This window comes from Monocercomonoides exilis, assembly GCF_001643675.1.
Source record: "Monocercomonoides exilis strain PA203 chromosome Unknown scaffold6-2077815, whole genome shotgun sequence".
Taxonomy (NCBI): Eukaryota; Preaxostyla; order Oxymonadida; family Polymastigidae; genus Monocercomonoides; species Monocercomonoides exilis.
Genome location: NW_027150551.1, coordinates 1,773,638 through 1,789,416, shown reverse-complemented (window position 1 = coordinate 1,789,416; position 15,779 = coordinate 1,773,638). Strand labels below are relative to the sequence as shown.

General features: G+C 37.3%; 4 protein-coding genes across 4 annotated transcripts; 3 read left to right on the top strand and 1 right to left on the bottom strand.

Annotated features, from left to right (window-relative positions):
- Positions 1–2,705: 2,705 nt before the first annotated feature.
- MONOS_17078 (uncharacterized protein) lies at positions 2,706–3,329 on the top strand (the record flags this gene model as incomplete). The annotated part of the gene is made up of 3 exons (XM_067869962.1): positions 2,706–2,861; positions 2,934–3,036; positions 3,103–3,329. The coding sequence occupies 3 exons, from the start codon at positions 2,706–2,708 to the stop codon at positions 3,327–3,329; spliced, it is 486 nt and encodes a 161-aa protein (XP_067734016.1).
- A 2,768-nt stretch (positions 3,330–6,097) lies between these two features.
- On the top strand, positions 6,098–11,136 carry MONOS_4254 (putative Ubiquitin carboxylterminal hydrolase 15; the record flags this gene model as incomplete). Its single annotated transcript, XM_067874313.1, has 5 exons — positions 6,098–6,194; positions 6,289–6,349; positions 6,457–6,907; positions 7,034–7,345; positions 7,547–11,136. 5 exons carry the CDS (start codon positions 6,098–6,100, stop codon positions 11,009–11,011), a joined length of 4,386 nt encoding a protein of 1,461 aa, XP_067734015.1. The 3' UTR covers positions 11,012–11,136.
- A 54-nt stretch (positions 11,137–11,190) lies between these two features.
- MONOS_4255 (putative Ribosomal protein L6e) lies at positions 11,191–12,223 on the top strand. The gene is made up of 3 exons (XM_067874314.1): positions 11,191–11,221; positions 11,324–11,425; positions 11,539–12,223. Exons 1-3 carry the CDS (start codon positions 11,215–11,217, stop codon positions 11,877–11,879), a joined length of 450 nt encoding a protein of 149 aa, XP_067734014.1. The 5' UTR covers positions 11,191–11,214; the 3' UTR covers positions 11,880–12,223.
- MONOS_4256 (uncharacterized protein) lies at positions 11,898–15,764 on the bottom strand (the record flags this gene model as incomplete). Its single annotated transcript, XM_067874315.1, has 2 exons — positions 11,898–15,641; positions 15,725–15,764. 2 exons carry the CDS (start codon positions 15,762–15,764, stop codon positions 12,268–12,270), a joined length of 3,414 nt encoding a protein of 1,137 aa, XP_067734013.1. The 3' UTR covers positions 11,898–12,267.
- Positions 15,765–15,779: the final 15 nt, after the last annotated feature.

Sequence of the window (15,779 nt, the reverse complement as noted above, 5' to 3'; positions counted from 1 at the left end):
ATATTGATTATCTAGAAGAAAGATTTGTTTTAAAACATGCGTTTTTATCATAAAATAACAAAAAACAAGCCTCGATGCAACGTCAATGTGGAGAAAAATTGTTGAAAGAACATTTTGAAATAAAGTTATGGAATTTTTTCTCTTTGAAAAGAGTGCAAAACACACATTTTTTTTAATCATTTTTAATGAATATTGTTGTTTTAATAATTATGAAGCGTATGAACACTAATAGAATATAAGCATTTTCTCGTTCTTGAAAGAACAAAAAAGCGAAAATTTTTCACAGATTTTTGATCTGAAAATTTGAGATACATTTTTCGAAAAAGAGGTCACACCTTGGTACCCCTTTTTTTGATATATTTCACACACCCTCATAACAACAAATCGATTTGTGCAAAAAAAATGCCACCCAAGGTGTGACCCTCGTGGGATACCTAAAAAATATTTTTTCCTTATGATCATATCCATAATTATTTTATATAACATTAAATTGTCTGACTTAAGTGTTATGAGATGATTATTTATCCATCGTTATTTGCACAAAAATTTAACATTCCGACATTATTTTGTGAAATATTATATTGTTTTTCTGCTTATGTTGAGAGAAATTTTTTCAATTTTTTTAATAAAAGTTTTGAAAATGAATAATTTTTTTTCACTTTTTTAAATCTTCAAAATTTAAAAAGAATAAATTATCTCGAGTGGTTTTCCAATAGTTTATAAATAGAATAATAAAATGTTTCAACATTATTGTTAAAAAAAAATTTCACATTTGATTTTGAACGAATAAACCAAAAAAACATATAATTTATTCGAGGTTGTTTCTGTAAAAAATATATATATATATATTCTTGTAATTTCAAATAAAAAAATTTTTGCCACCCCACCCATTATGAAAAAAATTTAAGATCAAACTTCGTAATTTTTAATGATATCAAAAAATATCACCCATATTCTAATATGTTCATCCTCTTTTTCTTTTAGAAATCCATCAAACAATAATCCGTAATGTTCTTCTTCATCTTCACTTTCATCTGAACATAAAGTTTGCTCTTCTAAACTGGAAATTTGTGTATCTCTTTTCTTTCATAACGATTCAAAATCAGGTTGGTAACTCCTTTTCTGTCTCTTTCTTGATGACGATGATATGATTTGAAAATCTGGGTGATTATTTTCGAAATCATAACTTTTTTCGGAGTGTTTTTATTATGAAAATACATTGTTATTATCTTTATAATTTTCATTTCGAAATTAAATGTTTATTAATCGTTTCAAAAGCCTAAGTTTGAAATGGAAAAATTGTCTATAAGTCAAAAAAATTGATCAATAATTTTTCAGGGTTCATTTACATATATTCGAGTGTAATTTTCGAACCGATATTTTTGTTAGATAAAATATGATTTCAAAAATAATTACCCATCTGGGATTTGAGAATTTCTTTTAGAATTCAAAACCTGCGAAGATGTTGCAGAAGATTTGAAAAATGGAGAAGAACACGTTTTTTCGCTGTCTATTGAATTTTCCCTTCTTTCAGTTAGAGAATCATGATCTTGATGAATCGCAGCATTTTTCCGTTTTATTGGAGTCAAAATCATCGATTCTTCTGAAGAATGTGGACTTCTTTCATTTGATTCAATTATTAAACAGTTTTTTCGCATTAATTTCAGTTTGTCCTGATTGAGATGAATTTTCACTACTCTGAACAAATCTATCAATCACGATGAAAATAAATTTCCGTATTGACAAAAAAATTAAATCACAAACATTCTGTCTTGTATCTCATCACTTGAATGCGATGAACCGAAAAGTACCTTGCCGTAAAGTGGAGAAGTTTCTGCAATCATTAACTCAGAAAAAGCTTAACAAATATTGGGAGTATCTCGAAAATAACCATTATAATAAAAAATATTTCCACAGCAAATTATATTCTCAAAACAATCATGAGTGTATAATTTGATGTTGGAGTCAATTTATAAAACATCATTTATTTTCGATATAATTCCAGGAAAATCATTTAAGCTTTATTTCTAAATCTCATAAACGCGAATCCAAACGAAAATGTTAGAAAATTTTTTGAGTGCAGAATGCTTGATGTTCATGTTTTATTCACAATCGTTTCAAATGATTTTGAGTAATTTACACTTTTATAAAAAGTTATCTCCTATTTCAGGATTTGTTCTCTATAAGCTTTTCACAGTTTATGCTGCATAATGGCTTGTCATTTGCTGAAGTCTTCTTATAAAGCGAAAGTTATTTGCTGCATGTCCATGATATGATGCGATTGGCAAAAAAAGAAAACAGATCCTTAACGTCTTCTATTTTAAAGAAGATTTCGATAAATTAAGAAAATTGTTTCAATAAAATAAACAAATTCCAAATCTTCATGTGTAAACGTAGGAATTCTAGAAATTAACGACAAGCTAAAAATTCATTTAGCGAAGCATTTTGTTTTATTTAAAATATTCATAGTCAAAAACAGTTCACGTATGACATTTTCCAAATGTGGTGCAGAGTTCCGATTTAACACTCTAATATTGTTGATAATATTACGATAAGCTCGGTAACAAAGAAGATATTTTTAGATGAAATGAATTAAACAATATTAAGTTAAAATTAAAACAGAGTCATTCTGGTAAAACACATTGAAAATCAATTTGTTGCTTGCAAAACGATTCGTTGTTTGTTGGTGTAGCTGTGGTGAATTGATGTTGGTAATGGTGCAGTTGGTGAGGGAAAGGGAGCCAGCAGTGAGGAAGAAGAGGGGTGTGGTGATTGATGATGAAGATGGGATTGTTCCAGTGATGGTGGTTGTGTTGAGGTTGAGGGAAGGGGAGTTATCGGAGAGGTGGAAGAAGATGGGGGTGATTTGATTTGTGGAGTTGTGGGCGAGGGCGAGGGCAGAGACTGTGAGGGAGCCCTGGGTCTGTTGGAAGAGGGCAGACGAGGCAGATGGATCTGGTGAAGAAATTGTTGATGAGGATGAAAATGAAGAAAATGATGATGTTGTTTGTGATGAGTGTGAATATGAGTTTGATGGTTGGGGAATGCCACTGGAGGCAATGGTTGTGGCATCTGTGCAATTTTCGGTGATTTTTGTGTAAGGAGAAACGAACGTGAGTGTCTGGATGTGTGCAAAGGTGGATTTGAGGAGGATGAGGGAGGCATCTTGGGGGAGGGCAAAACCACTGAGAGCATACTCGATGGTAGCACATGGTGTCTGTTGGGGTCTGCCACAGGTATCAGCATCAGTTCCGCTGTTAGAAACGATTTTGTTCTGGGCGATGAGGGGGAGCCAGCCATTGTACACATCGCTATCAGCTGTTCCTTGATTCCATACTCTTTGTGTTGGGGTTGTTAAGCTGCATTGCTGGAAAGGTGATTGAGTGATGCTGCTGCCATTGAAAACCACATCGTTTCCTCTGCCATTAGTTGCGGTGTTGCCATCAAAGAAACAAAAAGTGATGAATCTCATATTATTCATCCAGGGAAAAGGAGGATAAAAACACATTGCGGCACATCCATAGGAAGTTGAAGTTGATGTCAATTTGTTATTTATAAATTGACAATTATCGACCAAAAATTGACTTGGCTTATTGCTTGGTGGATTTTGAAAAGTGAGAGAACCAGCAGAATCACCACCAGAATTTGAGATGCACTTTCATTTGATAAAAAGGAATTGAGCATCTGAGGGCATGTAATAGAGTGAAAAGCACCAACCAGTTCCACACCAGTTTGTTATTGAACAGCTTTCAACTCTGTTTTCTGAGAACTTCCAAACTGAAGATGATTGTGGAGTAGATAAACAATTCGCTCCTCCATGTTAAGCAGAACAATTTGTGAAATTTGATTTTGTGATATCAAATTTCCATAAATTTCCGCAGAACAATGCTCCTCCACCACAATCACTTCCTGGACAATTGCAATTGAAAAACGAACAAGAAATGATTGTGAGATTTGCATTGGAACAAACAACATAAAGTGCACCACCAGATGAAAATCCGCCATCTGAATTATTCCATTCGCACCATTCAAAGCGATGTTTTTTCTGTACGAATGAAGCAATCTTCCTGGCGCTTCTCTTTTATTTTCTGATCCTTCGAGCATCTGTCTAAATTATTTTGAAAAGTTCCTTTTGTTTAATTTTCAAATTAAATAAAGATTTCTTATTTTGATCAAATTTCTGTTCCCACTCATCAAATTTCGATATCATGACAATAAAATATTGACAATGTTATTATTTCCAATTTAGTGAAGTTTGGTGAGCGAAAACCGAAATTTGATGAAAATTTGATATTTTTTCTTTATTTGAAAATTAAACAAAAGGAACTTTACAAAAAAATTTAGACATCTAGAAGCATTTGGTGAAGAGCTTGTTTGGCGAAGAAAGGAGGTGTCAAAGGCAGAGAAAAAAGTGTCGGAGCTGTAAATAGAAGGAAGATAGAACTGTTGATGATGGTTTGAGCGTGCTGGAATATAAATCTGTTTATTTAGACTAGAGAAAATAAACTGATGGGATCGTAGAAATTTTATTTGCGCTAAAGAGTAATTCTGAGGATAAAAATACTTCAAAATTTTGATCATCCACATATGAAAGGCTTTCTGTGCTTTAGGCACGAAAGAAAAATGTATAATCGACTTAATAATAAGATAAAAATCGAAAAAGCAAAATTGGGTAATTATTTTTGAATTCATATTTTTTCTATCAAAAATTTCAGTCTGAGTCTTCACTTAAAATGCAGATTAAACGATACTACAAAGTTATAGCTGCTCAAAAGATTGTTTTTTTAAATACGTTCTCGAATATCGTTTTTTCAAACAATTATTATGTCTTTTTTCCCCTTCAAAAGAATAATTCCTTTTCCAAGAAACAAAATTTTAGAATTACAAACACCCCGAAAAAAGTTATGATTTCAAAAATAATTACCCAATTTGTTAAAAATAGAAATGTTTAATACTCGATAGGAAATCTTGAAAAATAACCATACACACTTTTTAAAATTCAGTGCTTTATATATTTTTTGTTAATGATTTTTAACATTGTTTATCAACAAGGCGAAAAATGAAAAACAATATTGTTTGAAAATTGCTGTTGCTAAAAACGAAAAAAGCAGTAATTAACAATGAGGACTGAGCATAATGGTACAGAAGTTATCGTTGGTGCTATAGTATTAAGAAACAGTTCACAATTGTGAAGAAAAAAACAAAAAGTATTAAAAAGCTTTTATAATTTGTATATTGGGAAAATTGAATTTCTAATTGCAGCAATCATTCAAACTCTCATTATATAACTCATGTTTTCGATGACATAAATTGAAATAGCATTTAAAACGAATTATCGAATTATTCTATTTTTTCGAAGTTGATTATTGAAAGACCAAATTTTTTTCTAAGAGAAAATCAAAATTGACTTCAGTTTTTTATATAAATCTTTTCTGTTTGTTATTTAATATTATTCTTTTTCAAGTTTTAAACATTCAATTCAAAATCGCATGTGTATTTTAAAAATAAGCAAGTCAATTCAAATTAACAGGGGTTATATAAAATAACCCCCACAATTTAAAATTATTTTTTCAATTTGAATTATTTGATTCAATCTGCATTGTATCTAATCACATCCATTTAAAAAATGAACGTTTATGTTGAACATCATAGAATAAATATGATATACAAAAAAATATTGGAATCCGAATGTTCACAATAGTCAAAAACATCGAATAAACAAATTTATTGATATCATTCAGCAGATTTTTTTTAAAAAACGATTTTCAATATTTTTCGGACAATATTAGATATTTTTCTCATTATTGAATTGGTGAAATTTATGTCATGCATCTCTTTTTTTAAAAAATTAAATTACCAATAAATATTTCTTTTTTTTTTTTTTCAAAACAAACAATTATAAACACAAAGAAAAACAATAATTAAAAATAAAATGAATATTGTTCAAAGAAGAACATGACTTTATTCGTAAATGTGTTTATTTGTTGTTGCATCATATTGAAAGAAAAATTGAAATAAATAAATTGTTTTTTTGTTAAAAAACAAAAAAAAAGTGATCGATGAAAGTCCAAATTAATTATTGGTGCTTTGATCATAAATGAAAGAGGATAACATCTTAAATAAAAAAGAAGACAACACAAAGGATGAAGTCACAACCAAAGAATTAGATAATTTATCTTCAAAGAATGAACCTGGTATTATTCATTTAAAATTTTATTCATGGAAAAAATTTTTTTCAATTTGCTGTTGTTGTCTATGTTTTTGGGTAATTTAAATAATATTTTTTAGAAAACAAAAAAATTGAAGAAAATGAAAATTTAACAAAGAACGAAAGTCAGAATAAAAAAATGTGTGAATTTACTGATGATTTGTGAGAAATAAAACATATATTCTTTTTCACTTCTTCATTTTTATTCATCTTTTTTGCACTCAACTCCATCAATTTGTTTGTTGTAGCTCTGATTTTGAGGAAAATCATGAACCAAATACCTCAATAGTTTTGCGACCAGATTCAGAAAGCAAATCATGGAACACTTTTAATTCTTCAAACACATTGCAATCATCTTCTGGCCAGCGTACAACCATTCCAGGCGCAGTTGGATTATCAAATCTTGGAAATACCTGCTTTATGAATTCAGCTTTACAATGCTTGTCACACGCTCTTCCATTAACGGCACATATGCTTTCCTTATCATGGTTAAAAGATGTTAATGAAAAAAACGTTTTAGGATGTGGAGGAAAAATGGCCGGAAGTTATTATTCTTTTTTGAAAAAGATATGGAAAGATGATAACAGAACAGTTTCACCTTCTGATTTAAAGACTGTAATTGGTCATTTTGCTCCTCAATTCATGGGCTATCAGCAACATGATTCGCAAGAACTTCTCACATTTTTGTTAGATGGATTAGTATGAAGGCTTTATCTTTTTTGATTGTGAATATAATATTTATTAACTATTTTTCAATGCAATTTTTTGTTCAATAATTTATTCATTATTTTGTGTTTCTGATAATTCTTATCGAAAAAAATTCAGCACGAAGATTTAAATCGTGTTCTTAACAAACCTTATGTGGAGATGACTGAAGCAACTGGAAATAACGACGCGGAGAATGCTGCAAACGCATGGTCGAAGCATCTTTTGCGCAACAAATCATTTGTTGTTGATTATTTCGAAGGCCAGCTGAAGTCGACAATTGACTGCCCAGTTTGCAAAAAGCGGAGTGTTACATTTGATCCTTTTTCTGTTCTGCCGCTGCCGCTTCCTGGGGAACGCACGATGAAAATGGATATTATCTTTCTTCCAGACAACTCACTTGATATGAAGAGCGTAAAAGAACGACTGAAAGTTTGAATAAACAGAACACACACAGAGAGAATTGAGAAACATCATTTTTATTTCTACAAAAACATTTGATAAAGATAGCTTCATTGAATTTCTGGAAACTTTTTTCACTCTCTTATTCATTCATTTTATTATTCATCCTTTTTAACAAATTAATTTTTTTTCCCCGAATTAATCTTATATTACTCACATTAATCGAAACAGAAATATCCTACATGCGTCTATTCTCTCTTTCCAGGATACATCACATCCACACACCGCCGGCCCATCTCGTTTGTGTTGGAAATCCCCAAATTCTCGTCCATCGAAGACATCGCGAAGAAGCTGTCGCCGCTGGTTGGCGTGGAGAAGGAGAAGCTTGTCGGCTGCGAAGTGTCCTTTGGGCGGGTGTGGAAGTGGTACGGGCTAAAAGACGAGGCCATTGCGATCCACCAGAAGCGCATCACTGTCGTAGAGGTGGATGGGCTAAGCGTGTGGTCGAGCAAGATGCAGACGATGGCGGCTGCTGCCACTGATTCTTCTGCCTCGGCTGGCACAGGAGCAAAGAAGTCAGAGTACAACTGGAGTGGAGGATGGACCAATGGCGGATACACAAACAGCAACAACAACAACGAAGAAGAAGACAAAAGTGCAGAGAAGCCGAATGAGGACTCAGATAAGACTGAATCTGATGGAAACGCTGACTCGACTGAAACAAAACCTAAAACAAAAGAAGAGGAGGAAGCAGAAATGAAAGCCGAAGAAGAAAAGTTGAAGAAAGAAGAAGAAGAAGCAGAAAGAAAAAAACAGGCAGAAGAAGAAGAGAAGAACCGAAAAGCCGAAGAAGCCAAACAGTATGAACACGAGCACGACCTGCTGAATTTGCGGCTGTCAGTGAGTTCTGTGAGCAGATCAGCATACTCATCGTATTATCCATACAGCACTCATTTGCGCGGAGGCCCCATAGTAGCGAGTGTGCGGGTGCACCACAACACACCGTGGGATGTGCAGAACAGAGTGTGGAATGCAATGAAGTCGCAGCTGGACCCAGTGGCGCTGAAGATATGGATGGAGAAGCGGGCAGAGGTGGACAGGAAGGAGAAGGAGGAGATTGTTGTTAGTGAGGTGAAAAAGGATGCGGAGGCAGAGACAGAGGCAAAGGCAATGGAGGAGAAAAGCGAAGAGAAAAGCGAACAAGAAAAGAAAGAAGGAGCAGAACCTGATGATGCCAAGAAGCCCGAAAAGGGATCCGAACAAACATCATCAGAAGCATCTGCATCGTGTTCGTCTCATTATGTGGAGCCACTCTTTGGTGAAGATGGGTCCTTCTATGACAACGACTATGCAGGGAATTACTATGGCGAGCGAATGCCTGACGGGAGAAGGAAGCCGTGGTATCAGTGCTACAACGACGACTACCTCACCACCGACGACGAGTGTGAGAGAGAGTTCTTTGAGAGTGTGTGCGATGGCAGAGACAGGGTTGGTGCGTATGCAGAGGTTGCTCCGAACATCTGGAAGAGGAAGATGATTGACGCAGCTGCGGAGAAGAAGAAGGAGAAAGAAGAAGAGGCGAAGAGAAAAGCAAAGGAAGCAGAAAGAGCAGTTGAGGCAGCGAACAGAAAAGAAGAAGATCCAGATGACATCAATGATGATGATTTGCTTACACAAGAAGAAATCCAGGAATTGTGCTTCAAATTTGCTGATGAGCTGTCAGAAAGCAGTTCTTGGAGCGAAAAGATCGAAGAAATCAAGAAGGAGAAAAGAGAAAAATTGAGAGCAGAAAGATTGGCCAAAGAAAAAGAAAAGGAGAAAGAGAAAGAAGAGAAAGAGATTGACCCAGAAAAGGAAGAGAAAGAGAGAAAAGAAAGAGAAAAGAAAGAGAAGAAAGAAAGAGAAGAAAGAGAAGAGAAAGAGCGCAAAGAAGCCGAAGAGAAGCGAAAAGCGGAAGAAGCCGAGCTCAAAAAGCGCAACGAAGAGAAAGAATACACCGATCTGCTTCCAGAATACCAGAAGCTCAGCGCATGGCTGGCAGACCTGCCGCTTCCGTCGCGTGCGTTTCTGCCGTATCGGCTGGTGTATCATCGCCCAGACATCAGCAAGGCGCTTGTGGAGGTGTCGTTCAACAAAGAGATCACATTCGCAGAGGAGCTGCCAGATGACATTGAAGAGCTGACGGTGGTGGCTCTCAATTTGAAGTGCTTCGACTTTGAGAAGGCGATTGATGTTGTGGCAGACGAGACGAAGAAAGACGAGATTGCTGCAAAGGAAGGCACTTCTTCCTCTTTCTCTTCTTCTTCTTCTTCTTCCTCTTCTTCTTCTCAATCACCAAACGCTCGGAAGAAGAAGCTGACGCTGAAGGATTGCCTCGAGCTATTCACATCACCCGAGGAGCTGACGGAAGACAACATGTACTACTGCAACAGATGCAAGGAGTTCCGCCAGGGGATGAAGCAGATGGAAGTATGGAGACTGCCTCCTCTGCTTGTGATGCAGTTCAAGCGCTTCTCTTCGGGGAAGTCGATTTTGTCAGCACAGAAAGTGACAGGGATGATTGAGTATCCTGTCGACGCACTCGACCTCACGTGGGTGGAGCAGTGTGGCGATGGAGAAAGAGCAGAGATGATGAATGTGCTGAGAGAAAGATACCCAGAGCTCGTTTTCAAGAGAGGGCAGAGTGGTAATGAATGTTCATCATCATCATCTTCCTCATCTTCTTCACTTCCATCATCATCCACCAACACCTCCACCAATTCTCCTTCCCCCGCCATTTATGATCTGTTTGGTGTTTCGATGCACAGCGGATGGACAAGCGGAGGGCACTACACAGCATATGCACTGTGTCCGATGACTGGAAGGTGGATGAACTTCAACGACAGCTACGTCAGCGATGTGGTGAATGAGGGAGAGAGGCAGCAGATCAAAGAGAGAACGAGGGAGAGGATGAGGAGAGAGAAGAAGGAGGAGTTGAGATTGGAGAGAGAGAAGAACGGAGGCAAAGAGGAAGACTGGATGACTGAGGAAGAGCAGATGATAATAGATGAAAACGAGCTGGAAGAGAAGGCAAACAATGAGATTGCGGAGACGGAAAAGAAGAGAGTGATCGATGAAAATGCATATATGCTGTTCTACAAGCGCAGAGGGGTTGATTGGAGTGCAGATGCGCTGATGCAGGCGATTCAGGAAGGAATCGAAAAGGAAAGGCTCCTTAAACAGAGGAAAGAGAAGAGAGACAGAAAGAAGCTCCTGCTGCAAAAGAAGGAAGATGCTGAAAAGGCAAAGGAAGCAAAAGAAGCAAAGGAAGATTCACATGGAGAGATGGATGAGCAACATATGGATGCTGAACAAACAACTGAGAAAGAAGGGAACAAAGATGGAACAGCAGAAATAGCAAAGGGCGATGATTCGAACAAAGATGCAAATAAAGAATTAATTTCAGGTGAAGAGATCAAAAACATTGAAAATGAATTGGAGCAACTTAACAGCGAAGATCTTGACGTTCGATTCCCGTTTGAGAATGAACGAATCGATTTCTATGATCTGATTGATACAACATCAATTGAACAAGAAGAAAAAGAAAAAGAAGAAAAGAAAAGAAGAAGTTATTACTCATGGTCGAGTTATTATTCAAGTCCATTAACATCATATTATTCAAGTGGAGATTCATCTTCAATGGACGATCCTGACTAGAAAATACATAAAATTTCCACAAAGTTTATCGCGTTTTTTTAAGCATTTATTTTATGAGGATTTATTAGTAAATTGAATTTGGCTTGTTTTGTCTCATTAAATGAATCAATAAATTTAAAAATTTACTTTTTTTGTTTTTTAAAAATGTGATCGAAAAGATCAGAATAGTCAATTGGGTAATATCATTGTTGATCAGAAAGAGAATGAAGCGTGTGTATTTCCATTTAGACTTGATAATTCAGAATAAAATTCTGCTTACTCAATTAATCAATTATTATTCTTTATTTTATGTGAAATTTATTTTGCCTTTAGTTTGCAAACCTGGACAAATCGCCATTGTTCTTGCTGGACGCAACAAGGGACGTAGAGTTGTGTGCCTGAAAAATCTTAAGAATGGATTAATTCTTTGCACAGGTATTTAAATTATTTTATTTAAAAGAATCGAGAAAATTGATTTCAATTTCAATTTCAATTTTAAATAAAAAATAAATGCTTTTTATCATTTTTCAATTGTTGTTAAATAACAGGACCATACAAGATGAATGGCGTTCCACTTCGCCGCTTCAATCGCGCATATCTTATCCTCACTAAAACACGTGTTAATGTTTCAAAAGTTGATCTTTCAGGAGTGAGAGAAGATATGTTCAGAAAGAAGAAACTTCGTTTCAAGAAAGCACATAAGGATGACTTCACCCAAAAGAAGCAAAGAGCACGTAACACAAAGAGGACTAAGGAATTACTTGCCCTCCAAAAGAAGATTGATAAGCCTTTGATGGATTCAATCAGAAAGATACCCCGCATGCAGGGATACTTGAAATCATTCTTCACTCTTACAAACACACAGCGTCCACACATGATGAGATTTTAAATTAACATATCATTCTCAATTTTCAACATAGTGTTTGCGAAGTGAAACAAACAAAGATATAACTATTTTTTTGTTTTTCAACATTGTACAAAAGGCAATTCATCCAATTTCCATTTGCACAGATGCTTTGCTTTAAATGAAGAAACAGTTGATAAATAGCATGAAAAAAAAAATATGAGGAAATTTCAAATTAGGAAAAAGTACAAATGGATTAAAAGAAGAAAGAATTGTGGAGGTGCAAATGTTATACAATAAACGTAAATAAAAAAACAAAATTAAATACAATAAAAAATACACTAAGCTTCCAGGTGCCCCGGCTTTTGAATTAAATAAAAACAAGTTGCTCAAATATCAAAAATAAAAATAATTATTTATTACAGATTCTAACTCATTTTTGTGGAACGGCAACCTCAATTTTCTTATTTGAGTTAATTAAAGCCTTTTGAGTCTGCTTGTCGAATAGAGGCTTGCCGCTCATTGAAGCCATGCGTAAGGATTCTTCCTGTTGATGCTTGCGCTCGGCGCGGAGGAGTGCGTCTTCGGTGAAGTAAGGAGAAGAGCTGGGTGTGTGCAATGCGGTGGAGTAAGTGGATGAGCGGGTGGAAGAGAGAGAAGAGCGCACATTAGGCGACTGAACGGGCTGTCGAAGTGAAGTTGGCTGAGTTGTGTCAGATGACTCAAATTGCTGTTGTGAATTTGAAGAAGGAATAGCAAGGGAAAGAGAAGAGGCGTTTGCTGAGAGATATGAAGGAGAAGAAGGAGATGAAGAGGAAGAGGAGGAGGAAGCGGAAGATGAAGAGGATGATGCTTCAACTGGTTGCTCTTCGTTTTCATTGTCTGCCTCACTCGTAAATTCAATTGCATAATTGGAAGTGTCAATATCCTCCATTGCATCATCTCCCTCCAAATTATCTGCTGAGTCAGCATTCGCATTCTGATCTTTGACTCCTCCTTTAACCAATTCTTCATATGTCTTCTGAACAGTCGTATATATGTGAAGAGGAGGATTATACGCTTTCTTCTTTTTCTCTTTCTTTTTTGTTGAACGCTCTTTTTTCTCTTTCACTGGACGTTCTCCGTTTTCATCTGCTTCTTCATCGTCCGAGTAAACATAGTCATCTTCTTCTTCATCCTCATCCTCGCTGTAATCATCTTCATCGCTGCTGTCTTCATCATCCATTGCATCAGCACCATTGCCAGCTGACTCTTCTTTTCCTTGTCCCTCTGAAGAAGAGCCAGCCTCTGCAGATGAAGCAGCCAAAGAAGCACTCAGCTCTTTCATTTCTGGATTGCCTGCCACCAAAGGCGACTTGTGCCACAGCGGCGGTTTTCTTTGGGGCTTCGCTTCTTTTCCTGCATTAGCATCATCAGATGAATTCTGAGAAGAAGAAGAAGCAGAAGAAGCATCTGATGTGGCATGTACTCCATCAACAAACACAACAGTCTGTCCGTTTTCATCCCTTTCAAAAGTGACAGCAATGCCTCTTATCTTTGCAGCTTCAACTGCAGCCGCAATCTGAATGTTTATGTCCTTCCGCAGTGGAGATGAAGACGAGATCTTTGCTTTGATGAGTGTGTCTTCGTATTGTTTGAGAGACTCAATCTTCTTCACGTCAATGTCACTATCGTCAGCCGAGGCAGACGGATTTTTGAATGCAGCAGCTGTGATTGGTGTGGATGTTGTGGCTGTTGCAGTCGATGGCTCTACAATTGCACGAGAAGATTTAACAGAACGTGCTGGCGAAGCAGCGCGTGGCTGTGAAACAGGAGATGACGAAGAAGGAAAAGGCGATGATTGTGCAATGGGAGAAGCTGTTGTTGATGAAAGACCCGAGATTAAGCCCATGTCTCTGCTATTTCGCAGCGAAGGCGAGGCCTTGCGAGCAGGTGGCGAAGACTCTTGTGAGAGCTCCATCGCCACTCTCTTTGCCACCAGCGTGGAGCGGTCGATCCAAGCAGCAGCGCCATTTCCAGCAATCACCACTTGTGGATCAGGCTGTGTGGAGACAGAGCCACGACTCGGAGAAAGCGAGCGGATGGTGCTGCCATAGAGAGAGAAAGAAGGAGACACAGAACGCGACGCTCCGCCTCTTCTGGGCGAAGGAACACGGGCACCGATAGGATATCTGTTGGAGAAGCGAGAGGGAGAGAAGGCTCCACCGGGTGTGCCATCCAGTGCAGTCATTTGAGGGTATTCAGCCAGAGGAGTTGGTCTGTTGCCAAATCCAGAGGAGAACTCGGCTGTTGTGCGCGGATCAGGTGCAGTTTGTTGCTGCTGTTCTCCTTCTCCTTCTGCTGGCTTAGCATTCTCTGAATCTGCAGGCTTGTCTTCATTCTGAGGCTGATCCTTATCTGTCTGCTCTTTTCCGCTGGTGCTTCCTGTGCTTGAGTCTACAGTTGCTGCAGTGTTTGCTGAATAAACAGACATCGACACACACGAGTCTCTGCCTCCATACTCTGCAAATGACGACTCATCCGGAAGAAATCCGTCTCGTTGGTTGTAATCAGTCTCAGGCTGCTTGTAGGGATTCCACGGAGATGGAGGCCTGCCTATCACCCACGGCGGCCTGTTGAGCAGCTCTTCCTTTGCTGCTTCGTCTTCTTCTTTCGTCCTCCGATGCAAACACCGCTGCAGCCTTAAGCGACCGGGCGTGACGGCTCTTTGCCGAGCTGATTGATAGCCATTTGTCTGAGTTGAGGCCATTCCGCCATTGTTTGTTGAAGTGAATGAGGAAGACATCGATGCTGAAGTATGCGCCATCCCACGTGGAGCAGATAAGGAACGAGGCGTAAGATGCATAGAGGCACCTCCTTCAAAAGAGCGATGCGTGTTGCAATTTTGTCTGGAAGTTAAACTTTTGTTCAGATCTTCTTCAATATTAGAGCTGTTTGTGATTTCTTTTGCGACTTTCAGTTCTTTTTGCAGCTCAGACATTGTCATTTTACTAAGATCTTTCGTAGGTGTTTTTGCACGAGGAGATGTGAAGCCAGAGTCTCTTCCTCTGTTGGCCATTGTGGAACGTCTGGTTTTACACTGCGAGCCAGGCGTCAAAGGAGGAGCTGAATACTGTATTTGAGGATGCTGCTGTGCCTGAAACTCTGGAACTTGTGGTTCTTCCTGCATTTGCTCTTCTTCTGGTTCGATCATTGCTTCAATTACATACACTTGCCCACCAACTTCAAAAGGCTTGTTTATAAGTTGAGCAAACTGAGCTGCGGTCAAACTTTTTAAAGGCGATGAAGCACGCTGCTTCAGCGAATTTTGCTGTCGTGGGCTCCCAGAAAACGAAGTATTGCTCAACGTTGACTGCATGTTTCGTGAGCTGAGAGGAGATTCTCTCGATTTTTGATTTCTGGAAGGAACTGCTCGACTATCTTTTGATTTTCCATATGAAGGTGATTTCGTTGACTTAAGCTGCGTGAGAAGAGAAGACGAAGAGTATAATTTTCCTTTTAAAAAAGATGGATTTGATAATTCCAATAACCGTTCTGTTTGCTTTGACAATTTAGGTGCGTTTGATTTTTCCTCGTTTGATCCATTGGATTTATGCTGACCTCTATTTGAACGTGAAGAAGAATTTAACGATCTAGCCGATTGTTGTTCTGATTTTGAAGCGGATTTTGAGATTGAAGAAAGAGGAGATGATTGAGAAATCCCTTTTACATGCGATTTTGGAGTAGCAGTCGATGCCTTTGTTGGAAAAAGGGGCGGAACATTTGTACGTTTTTTTGGAGTACCAGCTACTGCTTTTGGCTCATTTTCTTTTGACAAGAATGAGAATGAAGATAGTTATCATCATTTAAATTTCATTTATATGTTTGAATAAAAAATAAACATTTAATACCTTCATGTTGAGTCAAAGATGTTTCTTGATCAGAATTCATCAAATATTTATTATT

Bases quoted from the DNA above. Each gene is read 5' to 3' on its own strand.
- MONOS_4255 (XM_067874314.1), top strand. The intron at 11,426-11,538 runs GTATTTAAATTA...GTTAAATAACAG, and splicing joins TGGATTAATTCTTTGCACAG to GACCATACAAGATGAATGGC.